Source organism: Macrobrachium rosenbergii, chromosome 12, assembly GCF_040412425.1.
Source record: "Macrobrachium rosenbergii isolate ZJJX-2024 chromosome 12, ASM4041242v1, whole genome shotgun sequence".
In the NCBI taxonomy this organism is placed as follows: Eukaryota; Metazoa; Arthropoda; class Malacostraca; order Decapoda; family Palaemonidae; genus Macrobrachium; species Macrobrachium rosenbergii.
In genome coordinates, this window is record NC_089752.1 from 107,993,466 (window position 1) to 108,014,970 (window position 21,505).

The 21,505-nt window shown below is 36.5% G+C and overlaps 2 protein-coding genes across 7 annotated transcripts in view; one reads left to right on the plus strand and one right to left on the minus strand.

Annotated features, from left to right (window-relative positions):
• The window catches only part of LOC136843853 (inversin-like), a 649,403-nt gene that overhangs the window by 376,374 nt on the left and 251,524 nt on the right, over nt 1-21,505 (minus strand). The gene's annotated exons all lie outside the window — the stretch shown is intronic.
• Nucleotides 12,211-21,505, plus strand: part of LOC136843847 (uncharacterized) — a 52,251-nt gene continuing 42,956 nt past the window's right edge. Inside the window, exons 1-2 of one of the 6 annotated variants that reach the window (XM_067112666.1) lie at nt 12,211-12,267; nt 20,768-21,365. In XM_067112666.1, the coding sequence (XP_066968767.1) occupies nt 21,198-21,365 (168 nt within the window). In that variant the 5' untranslated portion in view covers nt 12,211-12,267; nt 20,768-21,197. Of the gene's footprint in view, nt 12,429-20,669; nt 21,366-21,505 lie in introns of all 6 variants that reach the window. The other 5 variants (XM_067112664.1, XM_067112663.1, XM_067112668.1 and 2 more) reach the window with 5 other exon arrangements.

The window sequence follows — 21,505 nt, forward strand, 5'->3', positions numbered from 1 at the left end:
ATAATGGCAAATACCATAAACATAACGGTAAATACCATAAACATAACGTCTTACATTGTTTTGGATGTTACGTCCTAAAATGACTTATGGCCGAAACGACCAGGACCGCTACAGAGTATAATCAAGGCCACCGAAAATAGATCTTTCTTTCAGTGGTCTCGGTATAATGCTGTATGAGACGTGGCCCATGAAACTTTAACCACGGCCTGGTGGTGGCGTATCCCATATCGTTGCCAGACGCACGATTATGGCTAACTTTAACCTCAAAAAAATCAAAACTGCTGAGGATAGAGGGTTGCAATTTGGTATGTTTGATGACTGGGGGGTGGATGATCAACATGCCAATTTGCAGCCCTCTAGCCTCAGTAGTTTTTAAGATCTGAGGGCGGGCAGAAAAAGTGCGGACAGAATAAAGTGCGAACGGACAGACAAAGCCGGCACAACAGTTTTCTTTTACAGAAAACTAAAAAGGGGACAGAGATATCGTACTTTCACGTGAACTTAGGCGCGAAAGATAGTGCTTAGGAATAAATCCTTTTGCTTGTGGCTCTATTCACTTCGTAGGATTCGTGAACTTGCTTTTGACTTCAGATGTTATAGTACATTCATAGCCGTTAATAATATTTTCTTCCAGATTTAAATAAAAGAATAGGTGATCTGCTTCGTGATTCGTAATCAACTTTATAGTCCCATCTTTCGTTTCCGTCGATAACTGAACCAAAAGCACGAGAGAGTATTAAATGCAAATATGGCGAAATCAAAAACCACTTGGAATTAACGAAAATAAAAGTTCTCGAACACAGTCATTGCTAAATACTTTGTATATTACTCATTATCATCTGTAACTGAAGATAACCTTGCCTCTCTAAACAGGGTTTGATAAGATACCTCACCGACATACTACTGCGCAGTCATTTAAAACGTAAGCAGAGTTTCATCTTATCGGTTAAACTGCCTTGTTTTCGCTGCAGTTCATTTCAACCTCGAGGCTGAATTACGTAACGAAGAAGCGTTGCCTATCTCCTAAAGATAATCTTTGAACTTTTGTGAATTATTTGTGGAGTGAATTATGTCATATTTATTGGCGTATGTTATTCTGAAAAAGAAGAAGAAGAAGTTATTCTGATCCGATTATTTTATTTTCCTGTGTTCCGATAGACTTTTCCAGTTTTTTCAGCTATTACCCAGAAGGCGTACCCTATTCATACGGAACAAGGCCTGATGGGCCATTGACTTGAAATTCAAGCTCCCAAAGAATATGGTATAAGTGATTTTAAGTTTGCTGTTCATAACCATTTTAAAACCGTAATGTTATTAAATATCTACCCTAGTGTTAATGGAATGATCTAAGTAAATTGTTTTATTGTTCAGTTTCTTGTTTTGTTCTATTACCTGTGATTTGACGCTTGTAGATTTTCAAATCGCTCTTGGCTTTTGATCAAAACAAATGCTTGACTTTTCAAACTGACTGATAGATTATCATAGCATAATTACCTATGAAAAGTGTGGTAAAAAATATCTCTGATTATTGCTACACGGCTGGTAATTGCTTGAATGAGTTCAGTACTATAAAAAAAAATTCGTCCCCGAGTTAAATACCTGCAGTGAAAGTAGCAAATATTATCTTAGTCCGTAAAACAAAACTATTCAGTCCAAATGAAATAAAGATTAATCGATACCACAATCTTGCTTGACTGTTATCTTATTTTCATGCTGTCCTCTTTGCTACTGTCTTAAGTCACTTATATCTCTGAACTATCAGCTTTATTTTCACTGCATGCCTTTTTGGGGCTTTTCTGATCGCTTGTTGTTGCTTAATCCGGTTCACGAAGTTATCCTGTGATATCCGGAGTGGAAAAGGTGCAGAAAGATCGTTAAATAGTACTATCTTATGATATTCAAGCGAAGCACCATATAATCTTGGTGGAGGGGCGCCGGGGGATTGGTCCCGCTCCTCTCTAGACCGATGGTACCCAGAGCGGGCGTTCCTTTAAGTAAATGTCAGCCTCACAGAAATGTCAGCAGGTGCATCTTCCGCACCAAAAACACACCAGCAGTAACTATTTTACTTTTTTTTTTTTACGGGGGAAATACCAGGAAGCACCTGGTAAACCTTCAGATACGGGAACTCTTGCTGCTGTACCCATTTTACTAGCGGTTCAGAACCCACCATTAAAGAATTTGTAGCGCGTCATCCCGCCACCAGACCAGTAAAATTCCCTAATTAAATCACATCGTGATAAAAGATTGGACCATAAACTCATGTTGCAAGATTCCTTGAAATTCTTTCCCTCATTCACTGGAATTACCATGGATTGAAGGCTTAGGTTATTGTGTAGAAGTAAAAGAAATAGTTGTTTATAAATATTATAACTGAAAAGCATTGCGGGAGACAAAGCTGTTAGCCATAATTTCCTGCTCAAGAGAGCATTTGTCATAGCACTGAAATATGGTACTAAATGGTTCGTTACGATAAGTCTACTATGACATCCCACATGCCCAGTTCAGTCTACAGGCTCATGTGCAAGAAGTGTTAGTAAAAGTCTTTCTCAAAAGGAAAATGCAATGTATGCTCCTTACTAACAGCTAGGAAATGCTTCTGTTGCAGGGGTTTTTAAGTCTGCTTTAATCAGCTTCCTCGATCGTTCTCGTATGCTTTGTCTAGGGCTAAATTAAACAACTTCTTATGTACGTTGTTATGAAAGCCGCTACTCAGAGTATCCATTAAGCTAGAATTAATAATTACAAATGGCAGAGAACAGAATGGAGTACAGAAACAATAAAATCTTAGAAAGCGCAAGTAAAATATATAAAAAAAAGAATTAATCAAAGAAAACGGAAAAGAATATTTGAGAAGATAGGACTCGCATATAAAGAAGCAACATGTTGCGCGATAAACAACAACGCTTATACTGTATAGCCATCAACAGTAAGTCCACAAAGAAGAAAGCACATAAGAATGGTTTCCAAATAAATAACTTCAAAACTGGTGGTTTTATTAGCTTTGGTATTTGTTCTGAACTGCATTTTATCTTATTTACAAATCTGCACAGGTTTAACTCTTAGCAAACGAAGAAGTTTGAGTTAGCATATATATATATATATATATATATATATATATATATATATATATATATATATATATACAGTATATATATATATATAAATAAATATATATATATATATATATATATATATATATATATATATATATATATATATACAGTATATATTATCTGTTATCTGTATGTATATAGTACTGTGAGAAGTTAAATACCTACAACTTAAAAGTTTATCCAAAATGGATGTAATTTGGAAAGGCGGTGGGAAATGTTCTCGATTTAGCTAAACCTGGCTATAACTTTATTTTGATTAATAATAATAGTCATTATTATTGCCATAACGGAAGGTGAAAGGTACAGTGTACTTCCCGTAGACTTTTACTCCATGGGACATATCAATTAGATTTCCAACAATCTGAAAAAAAGCTCAAACATCAGTGAACTCAATTAATTTTATAAATACGCTGTTGAAACATGTATGAATAAAATCAGTACTTAATACATTTATTTATTCAAATAAAGAAAACATTTGTTGTGATCCTGAAACATGCGCAGAGAATAATGATAGCAGAGAAACTAAATGGAGATAGCTTAGAAAATCAGTGACAGAAGTCTTTTCTTGTAATTAGTGTCGTGTCTGATTTTCAAAATCTTGATTTGGAATGACTACGTATATCTCTCAGTAAGGAAGATACCTCAGGTGAATACCTGTGCATGAAGTAAACGCAGGATTCATCCATAGGCCTAGAAGAATCCTAAAGTTTGAATTAGTCCAACGCCACTACCGGTTACGAAAATGTTGTATGTGCATTGCTTAGAGAAGTGAGTCTATTCAGACCTTTCTTTAACTGAGAACATGTTGTGAGAAGAATATGGAGTGACTATTCAAGAAAATAGAAATTGTAAGTTCTGTTAACAAGGGATGGAAAAAATACAGGTGCGGTTCGTTTGCGGGAAACCGTTTGGACAACTTTTCACCCAACAGCTGACAAAAAAATAATCTGGTGCAGTTGTGAACTAGATTCAGTGCTTATGGCAGAGAAGCGAATGTGACTGAAGGTGACTTTTATCATCTGGACGTTCTTTGCTGAATGTGGGTTTGAGATGATAGTAGTAAATTTGATAAATGCGTTGATGTTCATACTCCGAAACTTCTGTAATTCAAAATCCAATTTGTTCAGATGGCTAAATCTGCCTAAAAAATAATGCGCTATATTCAGATGTCCATCTTTTCTTCCTTTTAATCTTAAAAGTTTCATATCGTATTTATTCGTCCATGTTAGATTGCACGCACAATTGGGTAGTGCTCCCTTTTTGCTCGCCCCCCCTCCCGGTAGTATTGAATCAAAGGCAATACAATAAATCGTGCCGGCAAAGAAAAAAAAAAAAAAAGAATTCGCTGATCCCACTCTCATCTCATCTCTCGACCCTCTTCTTCATCTCCAGAAGGTGGCCTCTCTTTTCTTTCCTATCTTTCTTTCTTTTTTCGAGGCACGATTTCGGTCACCGTTCCGTTGCATTCAAAGGAAGGATTCCTCCTCCTCTCAGTCTGCCTCGTAACAAGCGAGAAGTCACGTCCTCTAAAGTTTACCCTGTGGGAATTGGTAATCTTCAGATTACACAATTCAGCGACTCTTTCCAAGCCAAGCTCTGGAATTCTTTCCTGACTTTTTGGTGACATATATACTTTCTCCCTTTCAGAGGCAGCATCATTTCCTCTGCGGTCAACCCCACCCCCAACTCCCTCGTCTTGCTCTTCTTTGGCCTAGGCTAAAAAGAGCATTTGTTCATAAAAAAAATTATTCCATCACCTGGGAAGGTTACATGTGTTATCATCAGAACGTGCCACAGTTATAAAAAATTTGTTTATTTCTTTATGAAGCTTATCAGTAAAAAAATAATCTAAAAAGTTTCACGAGATGAAATAGCAAAACCTTGCATTACTTACAATGAAGAAAATATTTCGTTTGCTAACCATAAAGCAAGCTTTCTAACAATGTTATGAATTATAAAACTTAATTTAAAAAAAGTAAACATACACACGCCGTGTTATTCGTGCACGTTAAATATCCAGTTGTATTTCATAGCATAATTATTATTTATTTGCTGCTGTGATAAAACTGCACTTGTCTTGTTCTCTACCATTAAATGAGATTACCGGGTACCGCAACGAGAGCAGCATTATGCAACCCATCCAAGCTTAATTCAATTAAATTAGTTTAGGCTGAAAGGTAAAGCAATCAGATAAACCAAAGCGCGAGAGCGAGCGTGTGTGCGTATGTGCGTGCACATGTTTTGTGGCAAGTGGGCGGAGTTTACTCAAGCTTCCCCAATCGAAGACTTCCACGCTAGCAGGTTTGCTACTCTCGCACTGAACGCTAGTCTATGTCAGTATTGAATTGTAAAAGTCATATGAATGCGTTAGCTTTCGTTCGAGTATTTGCAAAGGAAAGATTGATTTTACAGCAGGGTGACAGTACTAAGTTGCTTTTACCTTTCCACTTAAATAACAACGAATACGTATCGTATCATTTAAACTTTGCATCATCCCGGGAATTCTTCTGACGTCATTTTTACGTAGTGAAAACGTAAATAACGTTTTATGAATACGATTTTATTTGTTTCGGTTGCAGAGGCATTCTGTCGAGTGTGGTTATGCGCACTATATTCGACCTGCGTTAAGACATGCAGACATTTATTCATATCTCAATTGCTATGACCGAAAGGAAAGATGAAGGATTTGCAAATCGGTCGTGCATCTGGCATCCGGGGTACGTCAGGGCTATCCCAAACACAATAAACAAATCCTGTTCGTTCAGTTAGTGAGTACGTCATAAGTCAGGAAATTTGTATGCCTCTAGCAGTCGACCTAACGAATTCCTGGCATTTTGCTCTGCACAATAAGACACTTGCTATAAAAACATGTGCCAACATACCAACAATCTTTGTGCTGCTGTTTTGTTTACAGGACCAAGATGTATACATTCAAGAGGAAAATATTTTAAATTGTCTCTAACCAACAAATTATTTCTTCAAAAGTCAACAAAATTGTTGTAATCTATTCTGCTTTTTGCCTAGACATGCATCTACGAACTGATTAGGTTTAAAATTTATTGAAATATAACAAATAAGGAAGAAACAAGACGTGTAAATCTGATAAATGCATGTAAATGAAAATACTCCGTTCATGGTAAGGGGATATTAATTTTATATTGTAGTAAACTTGCGATCATTAGAGCATGAGAGGATGGTTTGCTTATCTACCCATAAATCCTCAAACGGTTTATTACGGTAATTATTTATATTATTTAACTGGGGAAAAATCCGAAAGACCAGGTTATTGGTGGCAGGTTTGAGTACAAAAAAAAGTAAACAAATAAAGGATCTGCGGTATTCGAGTTGAAGAGGTGGCATGACGATCTCTAACGATCAGCGTAGAAGGAAAATGGCCCAGCCATAACCCAAGGTAGTCGTCATTGACTAGTACGAATCTGCCTTTTGTCCACGAAGGTAGCAGAATCACCCGAGAGTACTCAAGATATCTGCTTAGATTTCTAACATGGCTTCTATATTCCTAAAGACAGACCCTTTTTCAAATATCCAAGTTTTGGTGTTTTTTTTTTTCTTCTTCTTGTCGAATGAAGCTGATTCTGGGGAAATTATGAAGAAACGGATTCCTCTGTGTAAATAAAAAAAACTGTTTCATTAAGACCAATACTATGAAAAAATAAATTCTAAAGGTATACTTTTTTAAACAGTGGTCTTCGAATTATTCAAATCAGGAATGGTGCAGGATAGGAGCTAGAGACAATAAATTCGCCCAAGTAGTCATCGGCTATGCCTACTTTGGTCGTCAGTACACCGAACATTCAATTGTACCCTTCAAAATTTAGGATTTTGACTGACAAAACTATATCCATGTATGCAGCTATGAAACGAACCGTAGAAGAATTAATATCTGCACAAAGTTAGTATTCTAAGTGCAATCATTTTAATTAGTTACCAAGGAAGGCAGATAATCACCCCTAAATTGGGTTAAGGATAGTCGGGTTTTAGTGACTGGATGGTGTACAAAACCACACACGATTTAGATGGTGGCTGAGCGAACAACCGTTAGAAGTAAGCTCCGTAGTGGGATATCGCCGTCAGTGCACCTCGTGCGGTTCATTGTAGGCATTATTACTTAAGGTTCTTTGCAGCGTGCCTTCGGCCCCTAGCTGCAACCCCTTTTGTTTCTTTTACTGTACCCACTTTCATATTCTCTTTCTTCCATCTTCCCTTCCACCCTCTCATAACAATTGATTCATAACGCAACTGCCAGGTTTTCTTCATGTTACACCTTTCAAACCTTTCACTGTCAATTTCCCTTTCAGCGCTGAATGACCTCATAGGTCTCAGCGCTTGGCCTTTGGCCTAAATTCTATATTCAATTCAATTCAAGTCAGAAGTAAGGCAAAGACAATATGAACAGACCTGTTTCCTACATATCAAAGCACGCGGGATAATGAAGTCGTATCTCATATCAAAGTACATGGTTAAAGGCGGTAAAAAGATAAATTCTTGGCCTTAAACTTCAAGCTCTCTTTAAAAGATACAGTCATTGTTAAACAGAAGGAAAATGTCACTAGCAAGCAAGCTGCTAAACTTGATGCAGTAGTCCTATGCAACGAAGAAGAGTAAGTCTCTCATCAGGGGTGGCACGACTCGGGGGAGGTGGGGGACGGTTGCCCATCCCCTTAATGTTGATTTTGAGTTGGTAGAAAATGGTCAGTATTAGTTGTTTAAAACTGTATAGAAAATTTTCACTCTAATGAATCCTCATTTTACTTATTCATCGGACTGAAATTAACTTTTTTTTTCTTCCCCTTCCAGCTTGTCACTTTTTGTTTTTTTTCATATTAATGAACTGTAATTTTTATTTTCTTTGCATTATAAAATACTCTCCGGGAAAAATATCGTTGTTGTATAAAAAATAACCATGAAAAATTTGGTTTGTATATATAACATTACTTATAGGATATATATATACTGTGTCTAGTTCAACTCGGTCAAAATGACTAAGTTGGTCGAAATTGTGTTTAACCCCCTCAGTCAGATGGTCCTCAAGCCATCCATGTCTCATAGTACAGCTCAGTGACACTGACGTCGTAGTTAGTCATATCCGTCATACGCTCTTTGATACAATTTGGCCTTGACAAAGCGAGTGATTTTTGACAAAGAAAAAAAAACTAGATGGAGCCCAATACCAGAGGTGGTTTTTGGCCACAGAATCAGAGAAAACGCACACTCTTACTCTGTCATACCTACACTGGCCATGATATCGTTTGTGTTTCTTGGCAAAACAAAGTCTGTCTGGCATATGTTTCTTGGCAAAACAAAGTCTGTCTGGCATATGGGCACTGTGTGAACTCTGAAGCACAAACACAATACTCAGCCTATGATTTGTAGTCTTATTTCTGAAAAGTCCAGTGATGTCTAAATATGCCTGAACTAAAATGCAACAGCAACAAGGATTGAAATAGAAAGCACAAGTGATTCAACTGTGAGCCTAACGGCATTGATCTTTGTGCTATGAAAGACTGGCGCCATAAATTCTGAATGATTGTATCAATTATCCGACAATCTGGATAAACTTGTAATTTTCATCCACTGTAAAGTAAAGAAGAAATGAAGAGCATGCAAATATAATTGAGTAGAACTGAATAAAGATAGCAAATCAAAACATAGAATTGAAAATCACTCAATTATTATACCGTATAACAAATTCAAAAGTTAATAGCTAATAATGAATTAAAAAAAATGGAAAATAGATCAATAAACCAGGGAAAGAAGTTTGAGTGAACTCACCTTTTAGTTAATCTTATTATTCTCACGCCTATTCTTTCCTTCTGGGCTTCAAGTTTCTTCTATTTTCCTCACAACCCTCTTCCTCTACATCCCTTGGGAAATAAATTTCCCGTTCCACTGCTAAGATCCGCTGCTCTTAAATCCTCTGTTAATATGTAGCAGTGTTCTTCTTCCATTGTTGTCAAGGATGCTGCAGCTCTCCCAACTTAGGCTAATGCCTCACAAACCTAAATCCTTTTAACTTTCAGTATTTGTCAGTTGGCTCTCAAAAACTGACCACTCTTTCGCTAAGCCCATGCATATAGGGCCCTCTTCGCTCACTCTCCTCACAGGAGGGGTTAGAAGTACCTGAAAAGTCAGTTGATACTTTTACCCAACTCCCTTCAAATACATATTACCCATAAGGGGTGCTAGTGTTGTCAGTGCACTAAAGGGTGCTTGCAGCGTCCCTTTGACTCCCAGCTGTACCCGTACTTTAGCCTTTTACTTTACCTCTGTTCCCGCTTCTTTTCTTTCATATTGTTGTCCAACATATCTGGCTGCTCTGTTACTTCACAAGTGCAACTTGGGGGTGGGGGGCGGTGTTTGTCTTCCATTTTTATCTTTGGATCCTGGTACTTTATTTCATTTATTTTCTGAATCTCTTAATCTTGCTGTCCAACCAATTCAACTCCCTCTACTCATTGTCTGAATGGCTGAAAGTGCCCCAGTGCTTGGCTTAATAGCACAAATTTCTTGATTCAATAATTCATTCAAGCATACAATAGGCCTATAGTGTCCAGCTGCTGTGAAAACAAATACTATCCTCGAGAAGGGTATTACCTTTCAGCATAAACTAAAGATATTCGAAACCTGCTGTGAAGCCACAGGCACACCTACGAACCTCAAACTTCCAAAAGGCAGTAACTGATATTGACCCACAAATAAAAATACTGCTTACGCCAGGGATGACAGAAGCTTCAGTATTAAAAAAACAAAATCTTCCACTAGAAAACATTGCCTGACTGACTTCAACCAACGTGGCAGTGAACTTTGATTATCGTTATCATTACAACCCCTGATACGAACTCTGCCATTTCCTTTACCAACACGCAGAACCGAGTTGCAAAATCTTCTTTTCGTTCCCTTCTTTGGAGATGGTTCGCTACCATAGGCCATTCGATGTTGAAAACACCACTTCTTAAGCTATCAGTGATATTAATGTAGGTTATACTTGGTGTGCTTGACACTTGGAAAGGTGACCATCAGAGAACCACTCGCTGTTGACGTCGGAAATAGCTGCTTCAGTATCCGGTTGTTGCGTTGATAGACCCAACCAGCAGGGCATACTTGGACTGATGTAATTTTGTGACCACGTTAACCCACTTTAATCGTCATCTTCCCTTCTTATGTGGAGTTTCCTTTTCCTTTTCTCATGACCTTTCAGGTTTTTTCTTAGGATTTGTATATATTTACTTGAATACTGGTTTGTTTCGTTTCCTATGGAAGTTATATTTGTTGGTTCCATCAGCCTATCTGTTAGCAAGATAACATGACGTAATGATGGAGATCCCTCATTTAAAGTAATGGGTAATATCCTCAGTAACCTACAGTTTAATATTAAAAACTAATTGGTTTTCATTTTGATTGAAAGGTGAGATTAAGTTGATGATGTCTACGATCGCGTGTGCATAATTAGATGTGTAGATGCGCACCTGTTAATCAGGTGGTTTTAGACGCATATGTTGACGAAATAAAAGGAAAACAACTTGGCTGCCCTTGTTCTGCCTTTTTAATGTAATATCTCTCCCTTGTAGAAGGCATACACTTCCCTTAGTTGATACAGGTACACGTCGCCGTAACATTCAATAGTTTTTGGTATGTCTACCATACTATAACAACAAAGAACCAAGAATGGTTAAGAGAATGTTCAGAGATGTTGCGTCACATTATGTTTGGATGTGGTTGCAATAGTAGCTTAAGAAAATAACCAATACTCTTCGGTCACTTCTTGTGAAAAGGCCAAAACTTTGGTTAAATATTATGAATTTAAGGTGACAACCACTAACACAAAAACCAATATACCCGTATTGTCAACACAATGAAAATTAATTGCTAAAAGTATTAATTAGGTATCTATATATAACTTTTTGGAAAACTCAAAGATTGAGAGATGTGGTGGAAAGGTTTGCTTAGATGAAAATTATATATATATATATATATATATATATATATATATATATATATATATATATATATATATATATATATATATATATATATAAAGTGTTTTACATGTCTCAGAAAAATGTGAAGCATGATACGTAAAGAATCTGGCAAAGAACAATATATTTGTTCCCCAGGTTGGGATGAGAGTCTAACAAATTACCGATAAATATTAAATTACGTAACACCTGAACAGGAATAACCGAAGGACAAACTAGCAACGAATGTCAGTGGCAAATGGCACACCTGATTATTTCAGGCAGTTCTCAATTATGGAAAGCCAGAGTTCAGGGTGAGTTGAAAGTCAAGTGTGAAATAAACTGGTGAAGATGAGCCCCTCAACTCTTTCGTGTAACTTCGGAATACTTTGGTTTATTAACAAGTGATAAGGTAGGGTATTAGAACCTCGGCAACCTGACTGACTAATTTTTAGAAGACTCAAGAGTATAAACTCTTGGAGAGATATGACTGAAAATGAAAATTCAATAAATTCGAGGTTTACTTTCAGTTTTCTTGCACAATTTAAAAGTACCTTCCTTTGTGACGTTGCGGCAAGTAACTCACTTAGACCTGACGCAAAATCTATGGAGGTTATGACTCATGTTATATTTTACGATAGGAAATCAATTAACTATTGTATCCTTTCAAATTCATCGGCAAGTATGGTGTTGACATTGAGTAACATATCACTCCTTTGAATATTTAGGACGAAAAATATATGGGCATTCTATATAAACCCATCGTCTAAATCCGAGTTATCTCTTTATAGAAAATCGTTGAAAAAATTTCAGGCACTCTCGTGATTGCTCATGGTGGTGCAAAACAACAGCCAACGTGGAAGGTGTAGACTCACATAGTCGCGAGTTTGCTCATCCCACGATAATACGACAAGGGAACTATGGAAATAAATGAAGCATTTCCATTAAAATCACTTTTCTTCAAACGTCAAAGTATCAGCATCACAAGATTGTCATACTAAAAATACGCTCAGTTTTATATGACTGCTCCTAATGCGATTTTACTGGGCTAGGGATGAGAAGGTGGAGTCCAAATTCTCGTGGAAAGTCAAGGCGGGCGGAGGCCGCGTTGTCACTGGCTGACGCAACGTTCAGAAATGTTTACTACGGAGTTGGGCGGCGGTACTCGGGGAGTGGTGGGTTGGGGCTCCAATCAATGTTAATGTTGAAGAGTGGTGGGCCCCATTGCAGGGACCAGGATGACGACTCACTCGAGTGTTAGTCTTTGATGTAGAGTCGTGTTGGTAACATGGATACCTAAGGAAAATGTTATATTCGCAGAGTTAAAATGATACAAGTAAAGTGATTCGTGTTTTCTCTCTATCAGTATTTACGTAAATGCTTCTGTTAGCGACAAAGTTCCGTCCTTTCAAGTGAGCTTCTGAGCGTAATTGCAAGCAAAATTGAACGTGTATCCTATTATGCCATTGACAAACAAAAAAAGGTCAAACAAGGAAAAATAAAACTTATTCCTAATATGCGATATGTGTACATTTTCTTCTCGAGAAATTTGACAGTGAATTTTTGTGAAAAATAGTTTTATATATATAATATTATATATTATATATATATATATATATATATATATATATATATATATATATATATATATATATATATATATATATATATATATATTCAAAGTTAATAGTTTGTTAATATGATTGAAAAATAGAAAACCTTTAAGTGCGAAATATGTGACATGAAGATTAAATATAACCTTTGTGTGTGAAATATATAATGTGACATATGAGGATTAAATATTCCAGTAACATTTACGTATGTGAGCATGAGTTATTTTAACAATCAAATTATCTTTTATATTTGAAATAAACATTTTAATAGGCAACTCAGCAGATGAAGAAAAAATATTCACCCAGGCTATCAACGGTAGCTGTTATCAGTCTGTGATGTCATCATTATATATGCTGTAGCTTTTAATTTTTTTTTTTTTGTATATTAATTTGACTTCTGTTAGTGTGCAATTACCGAGTGCAGTAAAATCTTGAAGATTCGTCATCTTTTGCCAATGGTCGTAAAGGAAATGGGAAATTAGTGTAGGCCTATTGTAATGTTATTTTAAAGTTCAGTAATTAAATTTCATGGCGCCCTACAGCTGGGATGTGATGTGGCATTTGAAGGGATCATAAATGAAATTATTTGTCACAAAGTCCACGTTTTTGCATGTTAGCTTTAGACCAATGTCCAAGACTATAGTTTTTGGAATTGTGATGAGGGTGCAAAGTTTTAGTAGCGCAAATAGAAATATCCAAAGAATATTGATCTTGACAACAGATTTGTATATTTTTCCGCACAGAAATTTCTTTAAAGAGATGAAAAGTAAAACCTATCAGCTCCCAGTTCATTCTAGACACGAGAACGAAAAGCAATACATTCCTTGATCCAAGGTTTAGTGAAATGAATCATGTACTCGTTGATGCTGACTTCCTGGTGTCGATTGTCTTCGTCTAAATCTCCATCCCATTCAGTCTTTGTTGTTGGGTTCTGCAGACGCGACACGCCTCTCTCTCTTCTTATCAGGCGCGTCTCATTGCGGGTGTCTTGCCTTCGAGAGACCTTGCAAGCGGATTCCAGAAGAAGAGGTCTGATTCAACATACAGATTCAGGAATTTTGTGACGAACGCGATTTTTGCCGTTTTGCGTCGCATCTCCCGCGACGAGATTTTAAATCATTCCTTTTTATTTGAACTTTCCCAAGTCATTTGACCCTCACCATGCCTTTTGTTAGCTCTAAAGTTATAGAGAAATTACTTTTTCATTTGCCTGTCAGTTATTTGACAGGCATGAAAGGGAGGTTATTGTTATTTCTGCAACAATGCAATGCATTTCTTTCCTTCTTAACATGTGATATCGCCCTATTTCCTGTAGAATATTGTACACGAATGGGCATTTTCTCCTCCATACGAGATGGTAACATGTTCTGGAGTGATATGTCTCCCATAGGCCTAAGTGATATATATGGCTTCTGTCGCGATGAACACATATTCTCTCATTATTTCCAAGAACAAGGTAACCATGAACTTGAAGCCTTCTTGAAAACATGCCGCCCATCATTCAGTACCCACCCCGCCCCTTTCTTCTTCTTTAATAATTAGTTAGAATCGAGTTTGATATTTTTGGATTTGATTCTAGCTGGTTCACCGTTTTTTGGTGGATGCAGTATAATTACTCAAAATAATTCAGGATTATCTCTTTAAAATGTTATGCAGTTAAGCTAAGCTACGTGTATAATCTCTTAATGGTCAAAACTGGTCTTTAAACTGGGAAACTCAAAAAAAAAAAAAAAAAAACTGGCGACCTTATGGTCAGTAATTAAAATGAAATGAAAATAAAGAAAAGAAATTCAAGGAGAAAACAAAAAAACAACGATAACTCAAATTGAAACCAATACGGAAAGTGAAATGATAATGACGGATGGATATTATGATGATGATGGAACGTGGAATAACAAGGAATCATTAGAAGACAGAAATTGGAGAAATAGAAGTATGAAAACATCTCATGAGAATGTCGAGACTCTCTCAAGAGTGAGAAGTGAAATCTCAAATCTCACGTGATGGAGATGTTCACTAAGAGTAAAGAAACAAATGGAGGTGCCGATGCAAAGGCAATACCTCCAATTTGAACTGAACTGGAGCAGTGATTAAACAAACGAGAAACGCGGTTCCAAAATGAGAGGGAACGAACTATCCGGAAATGTTGAAGCTGAAAAAATAAATATTTCTAAAATCAACCGACGTTACAGCGAAGGCTATTCAACAAGCAGAAATGATTCTTTCAGCAATTTGAGAAATTTTAATAGACTTTACAAAGCACATAGACTACTCAATAAGTGACCCCAGAGGTAAAACAATGTGTAAACTTGAGAGATGTTTCAGAATAAAATTAGGGACTTATCTATCCAAAATAATTTTTGACACGGGAGAACAAGTTCGTCAAGAAAACTGTAATCTGTTTACAGTGTAACTGAACCAAATGAGGGATGACAGAATGGCCTCGGGGATCAAACTGGGATGATAATTCTGAAAATCCCCACTAAAAGAAAAAAATAAAAAGGGTTTCCTAGTTTCAGAGTGCTGTTGGGAACTTTGTTCTGTTTCCAGGTTTAATTTAATGATGAAGTGCACAGATCCTTTAATATTCCTCGGAAGTCTATTTTATCCACCGACCAAAAATCATGTAAAATATTCACTTACTGATTTTCTGTTTCATTCGTGAGACGATATCCTTTGGATTTTTTTTTATATAGGCCTCGATCGCTGAATTCTTGAAGTGTTCATTTGGTTCGTGGCAGTGAGAAATGTTGTTTTCTTTTTATTTTTATACTAGGAGATGGTAATGATGCCTTTGTTATACAGTTTTATTGAAAGCCTGTCGAAAGGCTAAACTTTAAACAGCTACGATGTCAGCTGTATGGCGCGGTCAATATGGAACCGTGAACCAGAGTCGACAGCTTCACCAATATATTTTATCAACTTCTCGATTTGCTCAGTAACCACAGCTTTAGGAGCAGAATAAATCTTTTGGTCTTAGTCATTTAGGATAGACTAGTCATCGTCAGTAAACTTTCTGTAAATCAAGAATGTTTTCTTAAGCAAATCTGTACAGTTTTCATGCCTTCAGGGAGCCAGTGAATGTAATGAATTTAATAACTTTTGATAACGTAGAGGGTACTTCATGTGAAATTTGCTGTTTTCGTAATTTGTATATACGAGGAATGGTAGATTTTTTCCCTCTTTCTGAAACATAACCCCAGTTCTTGCACGGTCTGTTTGATTATGTCACCAGATTCATTATTCCTTTCTAAATCAGCAAAACTTTGCAGTAATGACTCGAAACCCTCAGCAGCAAGTGACTGTATTCTAGGTTTTCACATGCTGCTTCAACTTTCTCGAAGAAACATCTGAACACGCTTTCTCTATACATTGATATTTCTAATAGTCTCCTTACCTGAATTTTTCCTGGTTATGGAGCAGAATATTTTATTGCAAACGAAACTTCAAGCGCAAAGAATGTAGAACTTTCTTACGACCTAAAGCAGGACTGGGAGTCAGAACTTGCTAATGGTTTTAAAGAGGACGTCGCCTACCTACTCCATGATGTCTAAATCTTGCTTGTCTTATCAAGAGGCACTGTCCTTGACTTATCTTTCTAGAAGAGTGGTGTTATTGGCTATATATATATTTATAGCTGCTGTGAAATTTAATGTTCTTATCGGATCTGTTAAATTTATCTTTAATAGTTCTATAATCTTTTTTAATTCCACGTTTCTCTATAAACTTAATCCTTCTGCTCCTGTTACTCCTTTTAACCCTTGTCCGTTGATATGGGGTTAGTTTATTTATTTATTTATTTATTTATTTATTTATTTATTTTTACTAGTTTATTTTTTTATTTTTACCAGATTTTTGTCAGGCATTCTCGTTCCTCATCCCAGGATATGTATAGCTGACTTGATTTGCTTGAGGTATTGCATATGTATAAGGAGTAGGATTTCCCTTTTACTACCGGAATTTTTGGGAATTTAAACTGCACGGGCGATGGTTAGTTTTGTCATTTGTAAACATTTTACTAACAAAAAGTTGTGTAAAATATTCACTTACTGATTTTCTGTTTCATTGGTGAAGTGATATCCTTTAGATTATTATTTGTGCATAGGCTTAGGTCGACAGATTCATAAAGTAATTTTTACAACTATTACCATCTTCTTTGCGCTTACTGTAGAAAAAAAAACTCGATAAATTCGTTAATTTCACTAACATAGTGAATATTTCTTTCTGCTACTTTCTTATGGACAGTTTCATTGTATATGAATTTCGTTCATTCTCGACTGCCACAAAATTTAGACTGCTCCTTGAGTTTAGGATATAGGCCTATGTGTGTCTTTTTTTTTTTATTAATTTTTTAATTCCCATAAATAATTCATATGGCCGTTAAAACTATATCCATAAGGTCATTACAGCTGCTCTAAGCCTTACAAAATTCGTTATCATTCGAGAATGTGCATAGACCATAGTTCAATAATCTTTTTATTTCTTTTCCTCTTCCAAAATCATTTGTTCTAACTTGTCTCTCAGGAGATATGTCCCATCTTTTACTGAAAACTCTAATACTATGTATATCCTGTTGTTCCCGTAGGGGATTATTGCCGTCAGTGCACCTCATGCGGTGAACTGTAGGCATTACTCAAGGTTCTTTGCAGCATCCCTTCAGCCCCTAGGCGCAACTCCTCTTATTCCCTTTACTGTAGCTTCATTCATCTTCTCTTTCTTCCATCTTACTTTCCATCTTGTCCCAACAATTGATTCATAGAGCAACTGCGATGTTTTCCTCCTGTTACACCTTTCAAACCGTTTTACTGCTACTTTCCCTTTCAGCGCTGAATGACCTCATAGGTCCCAGCGCTTGGCCTTTGACCTAAATTCTGTATTCTTTCTATCTGTTCTATTGTAAACATTTCTGCAGTCACTTGAACTCAAATAGATTCTCTCCAAAGGTAAGACTTGCTCTGCAGGCAAAACTTGTACTGTACTTGACAACTAACTTGCTCTTCACAAGAAGTATGGGACGGTAGGGCACAGGAATGACAGTACATCTAGAGCACAATCTACACCATAGAGATGTACTTTTACTACAACTGCTGGTAGGAGTAGCAGCAGAATACGCTGCAGAATCGTTACCAATGACCCTGATGCCTCCAAACTTGTCAGTATCATTCTTAACTTCTCATTAAATGAATTAAAGAAGAAGAAAAATTGGACAGAGATGATGCCAAGTTTAATGCAAGTTTATTTACAACTTTGCTAAATAATAATAATAATAATAATAATAATAATAATAATAATAATAATAATAATAATAATAATAACTGAACCAACAGACAAATGGAAACCCCATGACACAAAGTCACTTAAACTCCCCAAAAGATTACAAAAGCAATCAGTTTGAGAGCATGCTTTTGTGTTCCAGATTTTGTTTTCTGCTTTCAAAGTTGCTGGAGTTACTGTTCTTCACATCTGAAGAGCAGGGAAACAACAGAAACTTTGCAGACAGAGAAATATTGAAAGTACTCTAAGGTAGTGAGTGCAGTGGGAAATGTTTATGGTGAAATGTGAATCTTAAAATAAAGTAGGTTGTTGAATGTGGAGGAAAGTAGAGAGGCGCATTTGTATGTTGCAGGAGGTTAGGGGATTGGTGCAAGTTTGCGAATGTTCGTGTAAGTGTCTGTGGAAGATGTAAAGAGGGCAACTTGAATAGCTGAAGAATCGAAATGAACCAGGAGATGGGAATTGAAATGCTGTAGTATTAGTCTGATTGAGAAGCTGACCAGTGTGCGTAAGGTATATCTGGATGAGGGAAAGGTTCAAATCAGATAAGTCAAATGAACACTTTAGATGATAGGAGTGATTAAAATTCATAAACCATAATGTAATGAAATAAACTGGGAATGTGTACGATTGAGAGAGACTGATACAAGAAGATCAGCGTGGGTTTAGGCAAGGCAGAGGCTGAGTGAATCAGGTGTTTATTGCGAGACAGGTGTTTGGGAACCTGTAAAGCTGTGAAGAACTGATACTGATAAATGGGGGAGCGTTCAGAAATAGACACTGAACTGTTGTGATCAATAAAAACTTTCTGTAATGAAAGTGACGCTTACGTTTGAATTATAGATATGAGAAGGATTGGTATGATGTAAAATGCAAGGATAAGTCTTCACGAATGTTGCTAAATAGTCCTACGTATGGAATTATGAGAGAAGTTAGAGAAAGGACAAATGTAGGAGATATGAAAATGGGATGTGATGATGAAGTGCTGATTGGTGACGGTGAAGAAAGGATAATGAGGGTAAATTAAAGTTAGGATGGAAGAAAACTGAATGCCTTTAAAGATACTTCAATACTGGGAGAAGTTATTTTATATACGCATTTATTATGTATTGGACAATGTTAAGATGAGAATAATAATAGCAAAGGAAGGTTACAGGGGTGTTTGCGAAGGATTTGGAAGAAGGAAGTATATCAGTTGGAATGTATGAAGCTGTTTCAGCTAACTCATCTTTGTGGAAGTTAAGAACAAGCACTGAATGCAAATGAGAGATTGAAAAAGAGTTAAAGTAACTGGTTATTATATGTGAAGTATGAAAGGTCAAAAGTGGAATTTATGAACAGTATAAACGGCTAACATAAGTAAAAAATATGATCATGGTGTTAAGATGTGGTCTGGTCATGTGGTGAGAATGGAGAACTAATAAACTGCAGTGTAAATTTAGGGGTTGTGGGAGGAATGAGTGTTAGAACAAATGAGCTTTAGTATACCGTAAGTGCAAGAATACGCACAACATGAGAGGATGGGTGAAGAACCCCTCCTTTGCTGTTATATGATGTATGTAACATATGTTGGTGAGGTTTTCCGCACAGGTGCTTCACAATAGATTTAGCAGATAAAAGACGAATGTGGCTTCACTAGTTACTTCACTTTTCTCCGTAGCACTTCCTGTTACAAAACATGGTTTATATATATATATATATATATATATATATATATATATATATATATATATATATATATATATATATATATATATATATATTATATATATATGGGTAATATATATATATATATATATATATATATATATATATATATATATATATATATATATATATATATATATATATATATATATACAATCATGAAGCTACAAATGTCGTTAATATCGAAATTCACGTACCTCAGTATATCTCCGTTGGAGAATTGTCGTTCATGATTGTATATAAATCAGTGTGATAAAATTTCATATATATATATATATATATATATATATATATATATATATATATATATATATATATATATATATATGTGTGTGTGTGTGTGTGTGTGACAGAGAGAGAGAGAGAGAGAGAGAGAGAATTAGATCGCTACGTCGCTCTGTGCATGATGGAATAATCATCATTTCCATTTAAATGGCAGTCTGCATACTTTCCATTCAGTTTCAGTGGACATCCTTTATAACTTTTAGGATTTATAAATATAGTATAGCTGTGCATCTAATAATTTCTGGTTTCTGTAGTGTTAGCCATGCAGAATATTTGAGATAAATTTTTTCCTTGATTATGCATGAACAAATGAAAGCAAAATGTATGTTGGGTGGTAAAAAGTTGCCAGTTAGCTTGCATGTAATTGGTTTTTCCTCCGTATATCGTCGCAATAATCAGATGCCTATGATAGCTATGCATTAATATAACATGGAGCTTATTAAGAATGGTAAAATGAATTTTGTTATCCGTTAATAAACGTAATTAAGATATAATTAACAATTTTCAAACCTTAAGCTCCTGGAGTGAGGCTAGTTGTGGGCGGAGTCACTTGTAGATTACATGCCACATCCCCTTTCTGGCAATCCAAGAGAAAGATTTCAGTACTTTTCGTTTAGCATGATATGTAGAAGATGGCCCGATTTAAGAATTTCCCGCTTTGCTTACGATTTCAAATTATACGTTCATGCATGAAATAGGAGGTCGTGTAATTGGAAAACACATGTGATGTTTACTGAACCCACGCTCTTAGCGATCCCGTGCCTGTGAGTGATAAGTTCTGGTCTCTTCTGAACAGTCTTTTCTGAAGCAGTGAGACCGAACCCGTCGTCCCCTGCGGCAGACTAACCAGAATACGCAAGAGAAAGGGGCCGCTGCACGAATCTGCTGTAATGGAACGTTTCGAGACCACAATGAAGCTGCGAAGCAGGTACCGGTGTACAGGTGGACTGGCCTAATTACTTCAGTCACCGGTTGACGTTCGGACTGTGTGGAAGTGCCAGTGGGAAGCAGGAGAAGGAAAGAACAGCAGCAACGTTTTATAATTCGTGAAGCGCCTTGCGAACAAAACACATTGGTGAATCCGCACGCACGTCATTCTTTTGTGACGCAGACCAGCAGCCTTATTTGAGCCTGCCTTTTGTGATGGTGCACGGGAAGTGCCCTTTGTGATAAATCGTGACATATGCATATTTGACAGCCGTGACTTCCTCGTCAATCGTCCCGAAATGACTTCGGCGGATATAGGTATAATGGACTTCTTGTTTGAGAAGGACGATTCGTCCCCGAAGGGCCTGACCCTCGGTAGTGACGGGTTTAAGAACGTGATTTTTAGCTCTTCGGATAAGTTTGATCTGGATACGCCTGACATCAAGGAGGAGCTGGAGTGGAAATTGGTGAGTAAGTTTGTTTAACGTACAGTAGTCTTTTTACCAACTAATTATATGATAATAGTTGGCCTATGGTAGGCGCATTTTGTTAGTTTTATCGGGTAACTCAAGAGGCCCCTGTTGATCATGAATATTTGCTTAGCCTT